General features: G+C 35.2%; 1 protein-coding gene across 1 annotated transcript in view; it reads left to right on the top strand.

Annotated features, from left to right (window-relative positions):
• SHC3 (SHC adaptor protein 3) overlaps positions 1–23485 on the top strand; it is a 225722-nt gene that overhangs the window by 77356 nt on the left and 124881 nt on the right. The window contains 4 exon segments of the mRNA XM_044657594.1: positions 2983–3018; positions 8340–8461; positions 12328–12381; positions 22207–22258. Of these exon segments, the coding sequence (XP_044513529.1) occupies positions 2983–3018; positions 8340–8461; positions 12328–12381; positions 22207–22258 (264 nt within the window).

Here is a 23485-nt window from a genome sequence, read left to right as displayed (position 1 = left end):
TGTGGGAAAGGTTTATAGGAAAGTGGAAGGGTTTATAAAGCCTTAAAACTTATATATATAAATAATAAAATAAATATAATGCTGCTACTTTGTGGATTTTCACCTATTGTGGAAGTCTCTGTAATGTAACTCCTGCAATAAGTGAGGGATCACTGTATTATTAAAATTACAGAAACTTGCTTTAAAATCTTATCACTTTCATCCAGGCTTGAACTGGGGAAAATATTTTTTCTCTTAAGGCTAGATTTTCCTTTTTTAATATCTGACCACACACTTAAATAAGAATCATTATAAATGGCTATATACTTTAATAGCTATTTCAAACACTTAAGTATAAACATCAGGGTTGAAAATGAATAAGGTTTCCCATTGCAGGCTGCTGTGACTGCAACTGAATTCTTTTCTTCCTTTCCGCATCTATACCTCCCTCCCTACAAATGTTGGAGAGGAAACAGAAAATGAAATGATTGAGCAGCTAAAAGGAACAGTATTTTCTCCCGGCAGTATTACAAGGAAAACAGAGGAAGGGAAGGGACTATGGTATAGAATCCAGACTTCTTACCAACTGTATGCCTGATATTTTGACTTTCTCAGAGTCTCTTTTCCTCTAGATGGTACAAGTCTGTCCATATCATACCTTGTCTCACTTTAATATTTCTTCTCCGTTTTTGTCCTCTGCTTATAATAATTAGGCAGAAATATTTGCTAATCATCATTCTGCTCCCAGCTCATGTATCCTTGTAAATAAGAGAATCCTATCCAATATGGAGTCAGACAAAATGGACTACAGGGACAGTGCTCCTTTCTCCTCCCTCTCTTGGCCATTTGTCTTCTTTGAAGATCTTCTTTTGAAATCTCCCAAACCATGAAGGATCTGAGATGTTTTGGTGCGTGCATGTTTTTCCCCATCTCAATGACAATTTCCATGGAGGAGTGGCTCTATTCTGCTGAACAGAAAAAAATATTTATATATATAAATTTATGCACATATATGTGCATTATATATGTATATGTATGTGTGTGTATATATATGTATGTATATGTATACATACATATTATAAGGGATATAGGATTTCAGGAGGGAATGACTTCTCCCTCAGTGGAGGTTTGTTAGGTATTTTCTTTTTAGGTTTTGTTTACTTATGGATTTGATTCAGTGTATTTTATAGTCCCTTCCAGCTCTAAAAATTCTGTTCCTCTTTCAGATATTATTAGAGTTGATCTGATTTTCTTCTTTTTTTCTTCTAAGGGGTGTTTACAGTCTTACTGTTTTTCTGAGTTTCTAAACGTTTTTGTGTGTCATCTGCAGGTTAACCCTAACCCTAACCCTAAATTCTAAATTCGTTTCTAAATTCATTTCTAAACCTAACCCTAAATTCGTTTCGTTTCTAAACCTAACCCTAAATTTGCTTCTAACCCTAAATTCATTTCTAACCCTAAATTCTTTTCTAATTCTAAATTTGTTTCTAACCCTAAATTCGTTTCTAACCCTAACCCTAATCCTAACCTTAACCCTATCCCAGATGCAAACATGCCATTTATGGCTTCTGCAAAACTCTCCAAAAATTCCCATTTAATTTCTCATGCCGACCTATGATATAGTGAAACTGTAATGAGAAAAGTTGCTGTGTAGAAAGGATAACTGTATTTCTTCTGTGTATGTAATAAATTCTGCTTTCACAATTCTTATTTCTCTTTTAAACAATTCAGCAACATCCTGTTGTGGTTCTATATTCTTCTGGGAATCCATAGATTCCTTAGTCTCATCAGCTGTTGATTCATTTTCCTTTGTCTTAAAATATTTATTCACAGAGAATTGTACTCTTTTAGCTAATCTGAAGGTCTTTTCTTTTGTTATTAATGGTTATCTTGTTGGGTTATTTGCCTGTGCTCAAAGTTTTTAACTGAGTTTTAGTCCCCCTTAGGTAATTGGTCCTTTTTTGCTTTTTTTCCCCCTGGGATTGCTTGTTTTTTTTTTTTTTTTTTTTTTTAATACCTCCTTTGATTACAGTGTCCCTTGGGGCCCCAGTCTCTGCTCTAAATAACTCTGAGAGGGGACATAGTCCTTTTTGAAAGATGATTGCAGCCCCTCAGGCTTAGTGGATTTGAAGGAGCCACACATGCATCAAGCCTCAGTCCTCTCTGTTTCTCACTTTTCTGGCTGAGCTTTGCTATAGCAAAGAATTCATTTATAAGATGTCCCAGCTGGAGCAATTTTCTGCCTTATTTCTTTTTGGTGACACAGGGACTAGGGAAAGGTAGAGCTGAGTTCTGTTGCAAGTTTGGAAGTCAGTTTTTGCAGCCCTGTCTGCTTGGTAAATGGGGGAGGGGGTTGAGTGAAAGTGTTAAGGGTTATGGATTAGCCTTGTCTGTAGTTAATTTTGAGGTGTTTTTCCTTATTTGGGTTCTTCATATCTTTTATATTTGCTTTATATATTATGCATAATTTCAAATTTAAAGAGGTATTAGATGTGAGGTTTGGAGAAAATATCTGTTCCTCTATCTCATTAGACAAGAGACCCAAAGTTTATTTTTCTATTAGGATTATTATCTTTTCTAATAATGCCTCAACAAAAAAAGAAAGCATGGAGGCATTATAGCACATATTTCTTGCATGGAATTGAATTTTAAGAGATTCTGAAAAAGACTAAATATATTAATACATTCAAATAATACTTCTTCCTATCAATATCTGAACCTTCATCTCAGTTAACTTCAGCAAAGCTAACAAAAACTTCCACAGGCCACTAGTAGCTAATGGTTATTTTTTATTCCTTCCCAACCCCAACTTCAAATGTTGGGAGCCATTAGGATTCCTCTTTTGACCCCTTTTTTGATCCACACCTTTTCTTTTTGAAAAACATTATAGCCTCTAGGAAAACTTTAAGTTCTTAGTAAACCAGCACTTAATGAGTTAACAGCCTTTTTTTCACTCAGTAGAATAAAGGTGCAGCTGTGGGTATATCACTTTAACTGCTCCAGGCATCCCAAGGTCACGAAGAGGCAAACTCAAGCAAAATAACTTTTAGATAAAGTGAGGTCCATTTTTAACCTTGAGACTTTTTCTCATCCAGCATTATCTTCTTGGGAAAATTATTTGTAAAACTATAACTTTATTGTGCCTTGATATGACATAATTTGTGTTTCTACGCAAATGCTTAGTTTCAGGGGGGTTCTTTTGTGTGAAATGAGTCTTGAAGCATATAATAAACCCCATGCTGCAAGAGACAGAGCTGGAAGCATGAGCTAAAAGATCTTCCCTGTTCTGTTACTTTCTTATCAACTAATCTATCCTTATCAGAATATCTGGAGATGATAAATAGATCTCAAAATTCAAAGTCATAAAATAGGAAAATATACAATCTTATTATAGTTTAATTTCTGTAGTTGTAGTTATCACTTTCTGGATAATCATCAACTGAACCTTGAAGTTGGAAGATCACCTAGAGTTCCCTCATAGTTCTTCAAAATAACCTTGTCTGACTTGTAGCCTAAAGTCCCTTCAATCTAGCAATCATTCATTCAACAAACAACTATTTATTGAGCACCTGCTATGTACCAGGCACTATTCTAGGCACTGGAGACGCATACAAAGAATTAAACAATCCATATTCATGATGAGCTTACATCCTAATGTGTGAGGCACAACTTGAGTAAATATAATAAATACAAATAAGCATAAAATATTTATGCAAGGTAGTTTAGGAAGGAGGACACTGACAATTAAGGGGATCAGGAAAGACTTCATTTGGAAGATGGTGCTTGAACTGTCTCAGAAGAGAGGGATTCTCAGATTGAAGTAAGGAGGAAGCAAGTAAGTATTTAAGGCATATAGAATGATCACTACCAAGGCAAAGATGTTTTATATATCTAATGCATTATACAAAAGGAAAGATAATTTGTCTTGGGTCCAGTTGTTTTGATTTTCATTTCTCTTATTATTTGAGATTTGGAGCAGAACTTTATTTGATTATTAAGCATTTATAATTCTTTTTTGAGAGCTATTTATTTATATTCATTAACAATTTGTTTGTTCCCTCCAGTAATATTTGATTCAAATATTTGTCTTATTTATCTTACTTACATTGATTTTGTCTATGCAAAAAGTTTTTCAATTTTATGTAATCAAAACAGTTTTATTATTTCTTCTTCTTGGCTCATTAAGAATTCTCTCTCTAGAACTCATGAATTTTTTATTATGTGAACCTTAATATATTTTAAGCTTATTGTATATTGTATGTAGTATAAGATTTTAGTCCACACTAAATTTTTTGCCAATCTGCTTTGTAGTTTTCCCAACAGTTCTTTGTCAAATAGGAAGTTATTTCACCCCTATCCCTCATTTATGCTGTTTTATTGAACAAATTGGTTACTGAATTCAATTATTTGTGATTCCCTTATTTAGAATTTTCCGCTGACTTATTTGTTTCTAGATTTTAGTAATTTTAATTATTATGACTTTGTAGCAGAATCTGAGATTTGAGAACATTATTGTTTCTTTTTTATTATTAATATAATTAATTTCTAAACATTCACAAGTTATTCTTCTAATATTAAATCTGTAGTGGAATAGAATATTCTTGGTTCTATTCATTTACTCTTTATTATCTCATTTGTTCTTTCTGAGTTTTTAAAAAAATCTGCTCATTGTTTCTTTTGGCACAGTAGTATTCCATCATAGTCATAGCCATTCCCGCACTGATGGATATCCCTTTGATTTCTAGTTCTTTGCTCACAAAAAGAAAGCTGCTATAAACATTTTGAAATATAAAGAATCTTTTCCCTTTTCTCCTGATCTTTTTGGGAAATGGGTATAAAGGTATACACAGTTTTAAAATTCTGGGCATAATACGAATTGCTTTCCAAAATGGTTGGATCAGTTCACAGCTCTGCTAATAGTATGTTAGTGTTTCCGCTCTTTCACATCCTCTCCAATATTTGTCTTTTTGCACCTTTGTCATTTAGTTGATTTGATAGGTGTGAGATGATCCTTAGAGTGATTTTGGTTTGAATTTCCCTAATCAGTAGTGATTTAAAGCATCTTAAAAATAGCACTATAGTTTCTTCAATCTTACATTATTATTTTCCTAGAGATTCTCTACTATTTGTTCCTCTAAATGAATTTTACTATCACCATAAAATATATCATATATCATCATAAAATATCCATTTGATTGCTGGAAATATGCAGCATTAAATCTAAAAATTTAGAGGCACTTAGGTGGCTCAGTGGATTAAGATTCAGACCAGAGATGGGAGGTACTGGGTTCAAATCTGGGCTCAGATACTTCCTGACTGTCTGACTCTGGGCAAGTCATTTAACCTTACCACTCTTCTGACTTGCAACCAATACATAGCATTGATTCCAAGATGGAAGATGAGTTTTTTTTTTTTAATCTAATTGAGATAGGATCATAATTTTAATAATATTGATATAGATCAACAAATGAATATTGACTCTCACTAGTTTCTTGCCATTTTGTTTAAAAAAATATTGAAATTGTAACCATATAAAACTTGTGTGTGTCTTAGTAGATTGATCCCTATAGATGTTTTTATATATTTTTGGTTATTCTGTTTAGGATTTTTCTTTTCCTGTTTTTTTTTATTGCTATATAAAAAACAACAATAACTGACATTTTGTGTATCTATTTTTTAAACAAATACTGAAGTGATTATTTTTTTTTGTTTCCTTGCTGATTATTTGGGTTTTGTAGCAAATCACCATATCAGCCCCCAAAAGGATAGCTTTATTTCCCCTTTGACTATAAGATTATGCCTTTGATTGCTTACTCTTTTCTTGTTGACATTTTTAGCACTTAATAGCTTTTTTGGAAAGGAGACATTTTCTCTTGTTGATAAAGCTTCTAGTGTTTATCCATGGAAAATAATGGTTTTAGACTTTTGATTTTGATATATTAAAAATGATATAGTTTGCCATAGACATTTTATTATGGTTAATTAAGTTAATCTTTTCACTACCATTGAACCATTTTGTGCCTAACTGGTTTAAATCCAAAGCAATCATAATGAATATATTTTTAATAGCACATTAGTCTTTTTTCTAGGATTTTATTTAAATAATTTTGACATATAAATGTTAATTTTTTTGAGTTTATAAAATTTAGTTGTAAATCTATTTGACTCAAAGTTTCTCTTCCCTTCTCCTAGTAGTTCTTTCTTAAACTGGATTAAGTACTCATGTTATGTTAATTTTGCAGTTTTTGTATTTCTATAGATAATTCTATTTTTCTGGTAGTCTTAGTTTTGCTTTCAAGTTATTTTCATTCTTGTAATTAAAACTATATCCTCTGTAGTGATTTCATTTTTTTGATTATTTTACTTTGGTAATTTGATTTTTCTTTCTATTTTAAAACCTGAAGAGTTAAACATTTATTTTGTTAGTTTTTATAAAGAATCATCTTTTTATTGATTATAGAATTTTTGTTTTTTAACTCCTTGACTTTTTTCTCTAACATTTTTTGTGTGCATAGTTTAGATTTGTTTATTTGTTGACTTATAATGTTAAAATTGAATATACAGTTACTCTTTTTATTTTTAAAAATATGTGTTCATATATATGTAGTTATTCTCCAAAAACTGAGAATTTTCTCTATGTTTTCATTTTTCGTTTACAATTTTCTTTTTACTAGCTATTAATTGTTTTATGATTTGTTCATATAATTCATATGATTTGACTCAGCCATTTTTAGGCTATCTTTATTACTTCATTTTAGACCTTTATTTTTATTTTTTGCCTTATTTATTTACCTTATTACTTTTATTGTGTTATATATTAGAAAGGATTTGTTTAATTTTTTCATTTTTATATTTCTTTTTCATTTCTCCATGTCCTAGCATATAATCTATTTTTGTGGTGCTTTGAAAGAGATATATGTATATGTATATGTATATTTATAGTCCTTAATATTCTCATTCAAAAGGCAAGATGCTGTTTTAAATTAAGAAATATTTTTCCCAATTCCTTATTTTCTTCTTTGCTTATTTTTCTTTTGAATTATCTATTTCTGAGGGAAAATATTAAAGTTACCTTATTTGGAATTGTGTTAATTTTACTTTGAGTTTATATGTTATAACATTTGATATATATGTTTAGTTTTAATATTGTTCTGTTGTCTGTGGTTCATTTACAAATAATACATTTAAATATAATAACATTATTTCTACTGATATTATGATTTCTTGTTTTTGCTTAATAGTATGGTTTCAATTATTATTTTTTAAAGATACTCTAGATATTAAATAAATTTCAATTTATCTTTTTTGTTTTCAAAATCTTATTTCCCTTTATCTTCTTATTTTTTTCTTCTAAGTATTGTAATATTTTAGATATATCTCATATACAATATATTTTTGGATTTTGTTATTTTTTCAGCCATTCTTTTCTTTTCTTAGATTGTTTAATCCATTTGTATTTAAAGTTTAGACCGCTAGTCTTCTGTCTCTCTCTGTTTTTTATTGCTTTCCAAAAATCCTTTTTTAAGTTGCCACTTAACGTGATTATTTTTCCTGACATTACTTTGAGATAAATCTATTGCCGTGGGATTTCCCCTACTTGCAACGACACTCCTATTTGCCTACTTTCATTTTTGTTTAATTTAAATTGCTAATTTTTAAAAATTTACTAATTTAATCTATTTCCTTTCTTCTTTTGTTCTTCTCTTTCCCAGCCTAGTTCATGAAGTAGATTAACCTTTTCCATTCTTTTCTAATTTCTTATTTTTTTGTTATATTTTTTCATTGTGCCTTTTCCTAAGAAGACAAATTTTAACTGCAGAGGATCTGTCAAGCTCAGCCAAATATGTGCCATTTTAAAACCTAAAGTCCTAGAAATGCCTTTGAGTCAGCATGGAAATTATAGATTGAATAATATTAAACAGCTTACATTTATGTAGCACTTTAAGTTTTAGAAAGTATTATATATATATATATATTCATTTGATTCTCACAGTCATCTTGTGAAGTAGATATATGCATTTTTTTACCTTTTCTTATTTCAAGTAGACACTGTAGTTAAGGTTTGTTCCATCACAGCTTCTTAATTGCATTTTCTTCTTTGATTATTTATATATAAGTGGTTCTCTTATCATTTACACATTTCGGTTGAATTTAATATATTTGCTTATGATATGTCATATTTCTGTTAATTTTTTGGATGAAGGTTAAACCTACAGATATGGTCAAATCTTGTCCATGTTAAGAATAGACTTCAGCTTTAATATATTTCTAGATACTGTGGAATAGATGCCAGCAGGAAGACCCTTCATTGAGGTATTCATAAACTGGCAAAAATCTAAAATATTGTTGCTTGATTTTACAACTACCACGGAAAATCCTATCCAACATTCTGGGAAAGAGCAACCTACAGTTTGCAGGGATGAACATAACCTTGAATATATCTACCACTAGCCTAAACTTGATGACACCTTATTTGAAACAGGTGTGTGAGTTTTGATTTCTACTACTGAAAGTCCACTAAATTTTTTAGTTTATTAAGGCATGTGTTTTAATGGTTTATATAATATGTATGTATTTATATACATATATGTGCATGTATGTTTTTGTCATTTTAGTCATGCCCAACTCTTCAGGACCCCAGTAGGAGTTTTCTTGACCAAGGTACTAGAGAGATTTGTTTTAACTTCTTCAGCTCATTTTACAGACAAGGAAACTGAAACAACCATAGTTAAGTGTCTTCCTCAGGGTCATACAGCTACTAAGTGTCAGGCAAGATTTGAACTCATTACAGAAGTCTTCTTGATTCAAAGCCTGGCACTCTATCCACTGCATCATTTAGCTTCTTGTATATATGAATAAATATGCACATATATGCATATATACCAATTTCATATATTATTGCAAATTAGTATAAATTTTTTCTGATATTATAATAGAAGTCTACTTTTTAGTCAAATTATACTCTATGAATAGCAATAGGTAGGATAATAAAATGTATATAAGCATTTTTTTGGACCTGTGATTCTCAGAGAACCAAAACTTAAAATTCTATCATCTGAGTCAAATTTAGTTAAAATGCGATTGTGGGGAGGAGATAAAAACCCTAGGATTTATCTGTGACCGGCATGTGACACCATTGGCTAATAGTCTCAGGCCCTGCCAGGAAGCATGCAGATAGTTTACTTGAAAAGTTCTTGTAGTGGTGAGTAGACTTTGGGGGAAAAAAAAGTCATGATAGTGATGGGAACCTGCACCAGGAGAGGAGATAACAACTTTTCTCTGAGGCACTGATATTCAGAAAAATGAGTTGCTCCTTTTCAGCAGTCTTCTGTATTTCATGGCTCAAACCTTTGAGATGGCTCTTTGCTAGTTTCAAGCTCTGATTGTTGACTTCAATTATTTGCAATAGATGAATAGATGAGATGTAATTAGCAAAATGGGTATGTAGACAAATATGTTTGTATATTGATTTAATCCAGATAATAAAACCCTCTTCAATTTAGTTGAACATGTCATTTCATTTATTGATTATATTTTAAAATGTGAAATTACTTTTTAGTTGACAGGAGGAGGGATTTCCCTAACATTTATTAAATGAATTTCTATGTGTGGCAAAGAAGATATGTGTATATAATAGTTAGCAGTGATTATCCTTCAGTTTCTTGGTTTCAATCTTGTCACACTGAACTTCAGGAATATGTGCCCAGATGGAAAACATTAACTCAATGATTTTGGGAATTAATAAAAAAAGAATGGAAAAATATTTCTTTTAGCAACATGTCAGTTTATACATAATATATATTTAATCTAAAGGACATTCCCTATTTTTGACATTTTAAAATCCTTGCTATTTAGCATAATTTTGTAGTTATACTCATATTTAGCCTTCAAAAATCTGATTAATTCTCCTGAATTAATACATCAAACCATTTCCCATAGTAAACATTATATCCCCATCATATTTCTCTACCCTATTTTCCTCATCCCCACCCCATTTGCCATATGAAAAAATTTATAGGACTGGTATGGAAGGTCTTCAGGATGGATCATATGACTAGATTTTAATGTTTCTCTTTCCTCACTTCTTTAAACTAATGTTTGAAGTAGGTATGACATTGACTGACAGAATGCTTAATGAATTCTGTACCAACATTCTTACCAGGACTCAAAACTGTTCTTTGATCACTCTACTCCCAACCCAGAAAGCCCAGAATGTAATGAGGTGTTAATAAAGTGTTACATTAATTTTTAAAATGTGTCTATACCCTTATCCTCTGAGAAAGAGTAGTCCTACTGCCTGGCAGAAGATGGGCACAGTCCTGGGTTACCATCAAAATGTAGTCAGTTTGTGAGTTTGGTGGGGTACAGGCTTTTGAGTCATTTTGGAGGAGACCCTTTGGGTTAGAGGAGAAGGAGATTTCTCTTGTCTGTCTACCAGAAGCTTGTTCAGAGGGAGACATCCCATCAAGCCATTTGAAAGAGTTAGAGATTATAATTAAGGGAGTAGAGACATCTACTCTCAGGAAGACATGTACAAAAAGGCAGTTTATCAGAAGAAAAAGTTGTTTCTAGAATCTATAGTTGAGCCCTTCTCTGGTAGAGAGGGGAGCTGGCTATGAACTCAAAAGAGTGGTATTGGCACTGGCAATTGATGATTGTTCTACAGAGAGTACTGAACAAAAAGAGGAAGAACTTCTAGGCCATATATTTCTGGAATGTGATTTGACTTGGCTCATGTATATGCTCCTTACAAGTGTGTTTCACTAACACTGAACTCAAAATTTGTGTCCACTCTTCCCAGGTAATACACACACACACACACACACACACACACACACACACACACACACGCACATACACACACACAGTATGTGTGTGTGTATGTGCATCTCATATTTATGCTTTGTATAATGCTTTGTAGCTTTTGTTTTTACTATGCCATCTTACTACATGTCTTGCCAAAAGCTAATTGTATCAGCTAGAAGACTGCTAATATAAAGATAGAATGCACACTGATGTGGGTTCATGAACTATATTATTAGGAGTACAAATCCACAGGATTACCCAAGGTGCTAATCACTCTAATATTATTTGAGAAGGGAACAATTAGGTATCCTATGTGTAGACCAACTCTTAGAATAACTTTGGAGCTCATCGTACTATATATATTAGTAAAGAATTGCATTATGGTAATATAGTTTGAGTCTGTCATTCTGGGAGTGGAACTTTTTTTTCATTTTTTTAGATTTTTAGAATTTCTTAGGAAATGAAACAGATTTTGACTTGTTATAAGGAAAAGATGAGTTTAGGTTTGCAGAACACAGTGGCATGAGACTAGCAGAAGAAAGAATTCTGGAATCTTGGAAAGGGGGGTTAAGCTGAAAAAAAAAACCTCAGGGACTGTTAGGCTGTCTGTCTGTCTCTGGAGATTTCTGGAGAGGGTGGCTGCGTTTCTTTAGTGGCTGATTCTACCCTTATTCCCCATCCTACCTGCTGCCTTGCTGTTGTCTGCTGGGTTTCCTTGTGATCAGGTCTGGATTCCTTTTGGATCTAGGACCTCTCCCTGGGCCCTGCCAAACTGCCATAGACCATTACCACCTAAGGGTTGCAGATTTAGGTAGAGCAGGGATTGGATTTCTTTAGATCAGAGAGGTGAGGGTTAGTGTAGTTCACACTCTTTGAAGACTTCCTGTGAGGGAACAAATTAGATCTGGGAAATTTTAGTTAGTTGACATTAGTATTATGGTTATCCTAATTCCCATTTATCCTTTCCCTTTAGAATAAACACAAGTTAGTAACACTGTTACTAAGTGGTCTGTGTGTGTTGGTCTCAGAACAGGCTTTGCCTGGACTGCATTCTATTGGCCTTCCCAAACCATAGTTAACATCCTGATACTGACTCTATCCTAATCATCTGGCCCCACCCTAATACCACACTAATACTAATAGAAGACATTATATCCAGGACAGTAGAGGTCCTGGATCCAAAAGGATCCCAGACCTGGTCTTAAATGTCAGATGGTCAGATGTTCCAGGATCACAAGGAAACCCAGCAGACAACAGCAAGGCAGCAGGTAGGATACGGAATAAGGGTAGAATCAGCCACCACGGAAAAATAGCCAACCTCTCCAGAAATCTTCAGAGAGAGACAGGCAGCCTAACAGTCCCTGAGGTTTTTTTCAGCTTAACGCCCCTTTTCAAGATTTCAGAATTCTCTCTTCTGCTAGTCTCATGCCACTGTGTTCTGCAAACCTAAACTCATCTTTTCCTTACAACAGATTTTTTTCCCTATCATATATGGGTTCTCAATGAATTTGAAAATAACATTTCATTTCTTGTTTCTAACAGATTATAGCAAATCATCACATGCAGTCTATTTCTTTTGCCTCTGGGGGTGATCCGGTAAGCTTATTTTTTATTTTTGTTCTTTCTGAGAATGATGGAGAACATAAATTCCTTTTTACAGGTTGTATTTTATTGTCACTAAAAAGAAAACCAAATGTCATAGCATCTTTATTTCTTTGATAAGATACTTATTGACAATTTTTTCTTTTTCTTTTTTTTGGAGGGGGAGGGAAACTCAATTATCAATATTCTTGAATCTGATTCAAAGGTTTGAGCTGAAGAGTCAAAGGTCCTAGAAGAATTGTCTTTTACTTAATACAAAATAGTTAAGAGTTTTGAAAGATTTATGTGAGTGATTCTAAAGTGACTATAGTGATAAAGTGCTTCTACTATTTTCATTTATAAGCTGTACTATATAATAGGAGATCTATAGAACAGAGAAGATGTTTGAACTTTTTGGCAGAGCCATGTCTTCATCTTGAGAAGCTATTCTATTTTTAAATACTCCCCATCTCCTGCATTACTTCTCCTGGCTTTCATAGACTACATTAATAACTCATTCCAAAAGAGGAAAAAGAAGAATAACAAAGCCGCATCTCCAATCTAACTGTGTAGTGAAAGGAAAGGAGATATGAATGCCACCCCCACCATTTGCCAGTTACAAAAATATGGACTTGATTTTTCCATTTTTTCACTCCCATCTCCCACCTCTGCATTCTGTCTCTCCTCTATTCCTTAGGAAATCTATTATTGGCTATGCTTGTCACTAGTGAAAGAATTTATTGGAAGTCTAGGTCCCCAATCTCTCTTAATTTTCAAATGTGGTAACAAATAATTCCTATGCAGTCAGATAAGCCAAAATACCTCTTCATTTAGAAGTCTGGAAAATGGTGAATCTGCAGCTTTCACTGCAGACTCACTACTGAACTCATTCTATGGATGGGAGACTTTTTTTTTTATGTTCTTCAGTATGATGAGCTGCATGCAAAAACTGAAAATGAAAGAGTACTTGTTAACATATCTCTAACTTCTCCATAAGAAGATCAAGAAAGACTTTATCAAACGCTTTGCTAGAATCTAGGCAAATTCTATGTATAGAATAACTCTTTCAAAAAAGTGAGATTCATCTGGCATGACTTGTTCTGGAAAAAGTCATATTTACTCTTCGTAATCCCTTTTTTTCTATTTAGATATACATAAACTATTGTTTTTAGTGATGCATTCTAGAATTTCCCCCAATTTGAAATCAAACTAATTGGCTTATTTATTAATTTTTTTGCAGACACTGTTCTTTTTCCTTTTTTGGAAAATGGGATTACTACATGCCCCTGGGATCACTACTTGCCCTTCTCTAGTCTTGAGTCTCTAATTGGTACTTTTGTATTATTGTTATTTTCTATGATTTTCATTGCCTTCCTTATTCCTTGTGTTTCCAGTGCAGACTTCTTATAATATAATCACCCACTGCCACAGATATTCTCCCATGAAAGGAAAATAGTTTCTTGCTCAGCAAGGCTTAGCCATATAGCATGCTGGGAAGTTTAGCATCATCAGACCCTTTTACAACACAAGACATTTTTAAAAAGTTTACATATAGCCAGATACAAATGTTCTCTGGGACTAGACTGTTCTTCTGTTTACTTTGGGGGAGAGTGGGAATCTTATAGCTATAGAACCTGCAGTGGCTTTTATGAAGATTTTTGTAATAAATGCAGCATAGGAAGCCCCTTGTACTTCATTCCCCATTTTTCTTGTTCATCAGATAAGGAGAGTAATGTGGCCACAGGGCTAAAAGTTTAGCAGCCTGAAGTTGCTGCTAGATATTAGGATGTGAGACAGTTGATCAGGCAAGGTCCTATGAGAAGGCCTATCCTTACTAATAAGAGGGGTCAGAGAAAAGACTTAAGTAACAGGTGGTGGGCCGAGCATTAGTCTGTTCCCTCTCTCATATGCTCCCTTGGAGCAGAGCTAAGGATTCCTGTACAACCCCAGAATGATTGGCATAAAAACAGCAGGATTCTCCCAATGCCACTCAGAATCTACCCTGCTTAGAGAAAAAGGAGGTCCAGTCCTCACCTATTTTGGAGAACCATTTCTGCCAGAAAGGACAGTGATTTTTCCAAGAAATTGACAGAGGTTTCTTATTCACTAAGGTCTAAATCAGTCTAGTGAGAGAGATTGGAAATTCTGGTTTCCCTGAACCAGTGCAGTAGTGCTTAGGGCTGCAGTTCCTCCTATGCCCAGCTCTCCCAAAATTGGGATGAGAATGGGCACTCTACGATGTTGGACAAGGTCTGCCAGGTGTTCATCATTCTGCATTCCTTTAAAATGTTCTCCTTCTCCCTCTCCTGAATAATAGCAAACCTGGAGAATAATATGAACCAGGATGCAAATTACAGGGTTACCTACAACATCCTTTGTTCTTAAGGTATGAGGGGATAGAGTGAGATGTGATGCCCTGGTACAGGCAAACCATGTCCCAGGAAGGACGTTCCAGTACCAGATCTCATAAGGGTCAGAGGTAGGTGCAGTGACAATGCTCACACAGTGAGGAGCAGGAAACAAATTACTGAAATCTGCCTCAGATTCCAGAAAAAAAAATAAGTGCCATTACCATGTAGGTACACCAGGGTAAGAATTGTCCCCATTTACATTGGGTTTTGGCCTCATCATCTGTGATTGAGGGTACATACAGAGCATTTGGAGAGTTTGGGTATCTCATAATCCCTGGGGCCCCAATACCAATAGAATAAGGAGGTTGAGAGTTCAACCAGAGCCAACAGTCAATTGTTGTCTGGGGGTTGCTGGCATTCAAGAAGGTGAAGCCAGAGAAGGGATTGCTTTCTCTATGACCACATCCAGATGCCCAGGAGTGGGGATTGCCAGGATAGGAGTAGTCAGTTTGGGTCCAGTAACGATGTCTCTGTTTGGTCCAGTAGGCGAGGGCAGTAATTTCTCCTCCACCAACCTACATCAACTGGGTTCTTTGCTGGGGTTTTGGCTTTCTTGAGGCCTGTGCTGAGGACAGAGGGGCCAGGCCGGATCTCAGAGGAGAGTAAGTGGGTGATTGTGAGCACAGGGCAAAGGGGAGAGGCTCAGAGGTGGGGCAGTACAAGTTTTATCAGGGTGCCCTGCCAATAGACAAGCATATAAATAAATGAACTTTAACCAACATTAATTCCCAATTTGTGCCACCAACCAACCCCCATATGAGCCTGCAGGATCCCTCCAGCCCATTCTCAGGAGGTTTCATTGTCCCACCTCAAGTCCCCCCTCTACTAGTAACTGAATCAAACCTTTGACTCGGTGTTAGGTAAGGGTACATAGTGGGAGCAAAGGGATTTTTCTGCCTATAGTTTGCCTGAAAGCTTTTTTCTCTATGGGGGTACAATGTCCTATGCCATCTCCAGGGTACAATGTCCCATACCATCTCCCCCCTCCTCCAAATATCTAAGGGAAGAGGGCCTATGGTTTCAATCTTCTGTAGCTTCTTCAAGCTGATAAGGGGTGTAGAATCCCTGAGAGGAGGACGAGGAGGAGCTGTGGGCACCGGGTCTTCAGGGGTGTGTCTGAAGTGAATGCCAGGGTCTTGAAGGCTGGAAACTTGAAGGATGTGTATCCAGAGACTATTTCCCTGGACTGGCAGACAGGTGACAAGGTGGAGAGTCAGTCCCTAAGGCAGAAGTAAAGAACCTAGTTCTGGGGCAAAAACAAGAACACTGTATATAAAGAGAGAAAATTAGCACGATAGAAACTGATATTAAACATTAACATTTGGGTATCTTAGCCATCACAAATCTGCATACTCAAGACATTAGATCAAGTCTCTCTTCTGTATTCAAACACAACATACCTCTTTACTTTCTCTGATTCTCTGTTACCATCATAAAAATAAACATACCATTTGGTATCCCTTCAGTTGCTAATCAATAACTCCCAAGAATTGAGACACTGTGTCTTTAGCATAGTGCTCATCAATTATAAGTTTCAGTTCATAGTACAAATTGATAAACTGAGGTAATCACTGAGGATTGTACAAAATCTATGGTATAGTCAGGTTTATAATGAGCTTTTGCTTACATTCAAACAATACTTGAAGCACATATTTTAGCAACAATTCACATAAAAGTCATACTTAAAAGGAATATCATAAATCATGTAGTATTACAGGGTCTATTTCCAATTACAAGATTTGAAACCTTTTTAGCACTGTAAACTTTAAAGCAAGCCTTTTGACAAGCAGGCTGCTTATCTCTTTTCAAGACCAGGAAGTCAAATGTAAATAATAAAGTTAGTCAACTTTAATACACTGAGATGAAAACCATTTATAATAATTTTAAACAAAAAAAATTTTTTGGTCAGTTTAAACACTCAAACTATTTTTTTCTTTAAACCTCTTATGATGGAAAGATAAATAAGGATGGAAAGCAGTCTTCTTGAGACTGTACTGCTAAAAAAAACCTGTTTTACAAAATATCCATGGCTTTTTAAAATCACCTTTTACTTGCTTGAACATCTCCTTAAAACCTCTGAAGTATACAATAAAAATATACTCATCTTTAAACTTTTTAAGATCATACTTATGTATTGTATTGCTATTTTAGTCCCTAAGCATCAATGTGAAACAATTATAAGTACTTCTTTCTCCTTCCTGTGTGCAAGGAAGGGGTTAATAGTTTGTGAGAAATTTATCCTAACACTGCTTGACTTGGTTTAGGTCAGTGATTCCCAAAGTGGGTGCTACCACTCCCTGGTTGGTGCTGCAGCGAATCCAAGGGAGCGGTGATGGCCACAGGTGCATTTGTCTTTCCTATTAATTGCTATTAAAATTTTAAAAAATTAATTTCCATGGGGCTAATATTTTTTTCTGGAAAGGAGGTTGTAGGCCAAAAAAGTTGGGAACCACTGCAGTTAACAAAAAAATAAGTCAAGTCCTGATTTGCACTTAACCACTTTAAAACTTGTTATGCGTCATATGATTACTTGTTGTTAGTTCTGACAGCACATATATTAAAAAGAACATATCATTCGAAAAACCCCAAGTTTAAATTCTAGAATAAGTTCTCAACAACAACATTACAACATTTTCTGAATGACTTTTATATCTACAAAGTAGCTGGTACAATTTTGGTCCTTATAGAATAAACATTCCCTGTCTGTGTCAGGCTGGTCATTTAGACAATTCTCAAATTCACTGAAACCATTAAATAAACTTCTAACCATGAGTTTTTGTGCTCAATTAAATCTGGTTAACATTTCACATTTAACTGACAGTTACCACAATAAATAAAATTACATTATACCTTATTAAAGTCATTAGCAATCCTCCAAAGTTGCATATATCAACCCTTAAAATTAAATCTTAAGTGAAAATTGCCTCTAACTGTGGAGTAAAAATCTTCCTTTTCTGCTCTGAATTTTTCTCTTTTTCGCTCCTTTGGGGGCCCATCCAAAGGAAGAAAGAGGAAAAATCATTAAACAGACATTTGCTTTTGTCCTCTGTGAGGATTTTTGACAGTGGGAAGTTCAATCTTCCAACTCCTCCCTCCCCCCTTTTTTTTCTTTTTTGTAATGTCCAATTTAAGAATATATAGAGATGAGATTGTGACAAAGAAAATGATAAACAAAAATATAAAGCTTTGTGACAAGCATGCTTTAAAAGGAAAAAATCAGTGCTTTAGTATCAATTCTTAAAAAGATTTTGCAGTGAGAAAATTCATTAAAGCAGTTTCAGCATACCGCCCTTTAGCTGAGGAAGCTGTGCTGAGTTAAGCTACTGCATCAGCCATCTGATTGGATGAGCTGATTTCCTTGCCCCCTAACTTTACCTGTGCCCTACATGCTGATAGAGCTAACCTGTCTCTCTTTTTGGCTTTGATTTCTAACAAAATGCTCTTGTAGCATCTAGACAAAACTGCTATCTGTTCCCAATGGGGGTTAGAAAGTGAGCTGTTCATAAGGCTGACTGGGTTCCTTAAGGAAAGAACTTTTAAATCCCCTCCCCCCTTCCTATTCAGATTTTAAGCCTGCTGCCAGAGCAGGCACAGCCTTTCAGGTGCTAAAGTTTGGGAGGTTTGAAATGTAGGTGAAGGGAGTACAGAACAGCCACTATGAAAGAAATTCCCCTTTGTAAAGCTACATCTTAAACTCTTTTTGCCTCTTCCTTTGTTTAATCTTACAGCTAGCCACACAAAAGCAATACAGACTCAACAGAAATCTATAGGCCACACTCTCACACATTCATATACCTAGGAACCCAAAGTTTCCCCAGAAGTCACTGAAAGACGTCTCTTTAGTGACCTGGCTGTGGGATTAAAAAGCCGCATCCAGCCATCCCAACAGCTTCCACTGGATCCAGATTTTTCAGAACCAAAAAGAACTCCAGAGTCAAATAGGACTCCAGGGCAAAATAGGATTCTAGGACAAAAACAGCACTCCAGGGTAAAACAAGGCCCTGGAGCAAAACAGACTCCTAGAGCAGAACAGAACTAATTTACTAGAACAGAACAGAATAAATGGTTCCAAAATCAGCTTAAAATTTGTCTGAGATCTCAATCACTGGAACCAGGGGGTGGGCTCCAGAGAGGGCACCATTCACTTCCTCGAATTTCTGATCTAATCCCTTGTGGCAGGTGGAAACTGCATACTCTTGAGTCCACTCTCATAAAACACCACCGAAGGGGTTTAGGTTTTGAGATTCCTTAACAGGCTCTGACTTAGCAAAAGCTGCCCATGTAGCACTTGGTTTACAACCCCAGCCATTTTGCTATGTGTCAGTGAGCCCACTCAAGCACATACACACACACATGCTCTTTCACAGCAGCCCTCTCCAAAGTCCTTACCTCCTGGCCCTGGGCCTTGAGATCTCTCTGGGGTCTCCAAATGAAGTGGGGGTACTTCAGAACACAAGCCCAGACACCCAGAAATTCAATAATTGAAACCATTATTTATTGATTAAAAAAAAATCTACCAGCTGGGACAGCAGCTTGGACAGCCTTCTCTAATGGAATCTGTGCAGACTCACATTACAAGGCAACTTAAATAGGTTTACAAGATACAAGGCTATCCAGGTTCTTATTTGTCAAGAAAAGCCTCATCGAACACAGGTAGTGTGATAAGTAGATAGCACTCAGATCATTCAGAGGATATTTACTTTTCACCTGTACCTAAACACTTATCCCTAGTTAGCTTATATGTTTACCTTGAATTCCATCCTGACCTATTTGTTTGTATTTAAACACTCATCCAAAGTTAGCTATGTCCCTTTGTTGCCTATAGGGGAATTTGGATTCTGACCCACTATTTGCCTTGATCTCCTGGAGGGATTAGGTCAGTTTCCTACATAATGCAGGAAGGGATTAATCTACTTCCATTCTACTTTATTCTCTAACCTATTTCATTTATTCAGTCTACTTTATTACAACTTAAAAAAATGTTCAGTAGAATCATGGGGAAACAGTACAGATTCAGCAAAATCATATAACAGAATAGATATTAATGAGATTAATACAGATCAACTTAAAAATTTTAAACCTCAAAGAAATCAGCAAATACAATAATATAAGCAAATGACCAGTTACAAGCAGTGTAGTCAAAAATCCTTTTAACCAATCCCTATAGGCTTGTTTACTATCTTGAGGGGGAAAACTGAAAATAATTAGCAAGCAATAAGCTTTCAGATCTCTTTTTTTAAAGTTATTTCCCCTTCTCCATATAAATCAACCATTCAGATTTCATTTGTCAGAACTCTGAATTTTGTCACAGTGAGGGCAAATTTTGCACTGAACATAGTATGCTCAACCCTCATAATGAGTATGAGTAAACCAAAAAGTCAAAGGGGTGTGAGGAGATGAATTTCTCCCTGAATTTTAAGATTAGTCAAACTCTCCCTGGAAAAGAGTTGAGCAGATCCAAACTGCACTTTGTAACTTTACTGACTCAAACTTGTTTCAGAGTTTCAAGCATGCTTTGAAACAGCATTATTCTTGAAGAGGCTGAATGGCGTTTGTTTATAGAGTAAATAAAAGAAGCAAAATTTTTAGAGGGAAAACAATAGGGTATTTACATATGAGAGAACTGGCTTCTCTTGGTCAGGAGAAGGCCCAAAGACAAAATTCCAAAATCTGCTTCAAATCTACTGATTTGGTTTCTATGCCCTCAAAAGAAAAGACAGGAGGAGTCCCCTTCTTGTGGAAAAAAAAAATTCCTGAGTTGCAAGTCTCTCTCAGCCGGGGTCAGCTTAAGACTTTGGCTTAAGAAAATGGCTAGCGCAGACTAAAAAACCCACGAGGAGTGGGGAAAAGGATTGGAGTTCTCACCAGTCCATTGGAAAAAAGCAGTTTGGATTGGCTAGGATTGGCAGGCTGCAGGCTGGGTGGGGAACGGTGAGGAACGCTGGCTCCAGCAGATGGGTATGAAAAGGGAGTGGCAGAGAAAGCAGGTGGGATGGTGGGTGCAGTATGTGGTGGCCAAGATGGGGCAAAAGCAGGCTGGCTGAGTGGCCAGCAAAGAAAGAACCACAGGAGCATAGGGTGAGAAAGGGAAACCCCAGCTCTTGGCTCTTGGGCAAACTTACTAACTATACTGAAAATCTATTTTAAAAAAATATTTGAAAATTCTATCCTGTTGTGTTTAGTCATAATGTGGAGATTAAAATTAATATTCAAAATACTAAATAGTATATTTATAAATATTTTATTAATAATAAACTAACAAAAGAGACTAATTAAAAGATACTTGCTCCCAGGAACCAAAGAGAGAGAGAGGGAGGAGTTACAGCCAACTATAAAACAACAACATAACCATGCAAACGTGGAGGCACAGGAGAGATTAAAGGGAATTTTGGGAAAACTAAGGGCTTATGGGGGATGAAGTCCAAGGTTCAAAATCTCCATTTATACTTATAATTATATATGATTATATATAATTATGTATATATATATATATATATATATAATGGAGATATAATTATCTCCATTTTATAGAGAGTGAAACTGAGACAGAGTAACTTCTTAGGGACACATAGTGTCTAAGTCTGGATCTGAACTCAGGTCATTTGAACTCTAGATCCTGTGCTCTATCTACTTTGCCACTTGATCAGAGAAACCCAAGTGTTTTTATATGAAGAGAAATGGATCTATTTAGACGAATCTGATTAGTTTACCACCTCTGAGGTCTCAGGCAGAAAGGTAAACATATACCATGAGACTTAAAATATCTAGTTTGGAATGTTCTAGGTGTAGAAATTTCAAGTAACAGGAGATCCCAGAGAATGGGTAATGCAGAAAGAGGAGGCTACCAAGTTATGCCTGATGTTATGATTCAGGAATTAGGCAGACTGTTGGACAAGGAAAGGCTACAATACTCAAGCAAAATCTCTGTTAACAAGGCTTGTTGTATAAGCTACAATATTTAATTTTCTAATTGATTCTTATGCCCTCTTCACCACCTTGGTGGGTCCTGGAAACACTTTTAGCTTATCCAATGAACATTTTAATTGTTTCACTGGGAGATAGAATATATTTCTGCCTGCTCCACCTGCCTAATACCTCCATATTCATTAGGAATTTTCTGTAGCATTGCTGGGAGGCCTTCCTTGAATTACGTTCTCTCTTACTACTGAGTGAAACCATCAAGCACTTTCAGGTCTAGGAAACAAGAGTGCTTCATTCACATTCTGAACAACAGTAACATTTGTGAAAGGGGCCACATAAAAGGGAGATGGGAAAAATTTGCCAGCTGCCCCCTTAAATTGATTTAATTTAATTGATTCAAGGAGAAAAATGCCCTTTGCAGGGAAATTTCTTCCTTCCTCTTTCTTTTCTCTCCCCCTTCCCTTCTCTATCCTACCCTTTATTGAAATTGTACTTTTTTTCCTTCCAGGATACAACAGATTATGTTGCCTATGTAGCTAAGGACCCTATTAATCACAGAGGTATGTTACTTGTGATATTTTGCCTTTTTTTCTCTAAACATTGTTAATACCACATACCATGTCTCAATGATTCATTTTTCAAATTGACTTTTTCTGCAAATAAGGATTGTTGACATCTAACTTTAGTAATCAACATTATCTCATTGTATGGCCATTAGTAAGCATAATGAGAGTTGAGAGACTTGAGTCTCCTAGTTAATTTTTTAAAAATCTTTTTGTGCTCTAGATATTTTTTTGTTTTAAAAATAAACTTTTTGCCACCTTTTATCTTCATGAATACATTTTGAGTGTTGGTGACAAAATGATGCTTTGGTTACTTATAGATTACATTTATTTTATCATAACAAATAAAAGTAGTTGTTATGGTTTTTAGGAATTCAAGTTTTATAACAAAATGGTATATTGGTCATGTAAAAGTAGTTTCAATGAACTTACACTCCAGCTGATTTGTGATTTCACTGATTTGGATATAGATGGCAATTTGTTTAAGCCTATCCATTTTTGTTTATGTCTCCCATAAGGCTACCTCAAGAAGTTCACTCATTATGTTGGGGATTGATCACCAGTTTTCTTTTGAATTCACAGTGATTGACTAGATACATTCAGTATAGTGAGATCCACAAATAGCAACATCTGGAGGGCTATGTAGTGGTGGATCCTTCAACTTGGATTCTAGCGGATACTTTTAGGGAATACATGTCTTCATAATTTATGCCTGTTACGATTAAAAATGATAAAGGCTGATATTACTAGAGAAATTAATATTTTAATTGCCATGCCGATAGAGATAAATCGACTATGCGCCTGTAAGAAATCTATTCAAATGGCGCCTCCGCCATTTTCTTTCATACCTTCCCTACTCCTCTCTGTCCCCGGGGGCCCCGCTCAGGTAGCGAAAGAAGAGAGTGTCTCTAGCCCGTCCTCTGAATTTAAGTTGAGCTCTCTGTTGGTTCCCGTTCTCTGACGTAATCACGTCAGAAACCCCATTGGATCACGGGGAATGTAGTCTCAAAGTTCCCCACATGTCCACAGGAAGTTTGTAAGATACTTTTAAATGGCACCTCCCTGAATTCCAAACACACATGCTTCACTTGCTAATAATTATCAGAGAGATTAAAACCAATATTTTATCTATCATAGCTTTCAGTTAATCTTATATAATGTTAATACATGCATAGTACAAATTTTATTAAAGAGCAGTTTCATAAAGCAAATATATATCTACAC

This window comes from Gracilinanus agilis, chromosome 1, assembly GCF_016433145.1.
Source record: "Gracilinanus agilis isolate LMUSP501 chromosome 1, AgileGrace, whole genome shotgun sequence".
NCBI classification, from domain to species: Eukaryota; Metazoa; Chordata; class Mammalia; order Didelphimorphia; family Didelphidae; genus Gracilinanus; species Gracilinanus agilis.
Note: the sequence above shows the minus strand (reverse complement) of the source record. Positions and strands in the feature narration are given on the sequence as shown.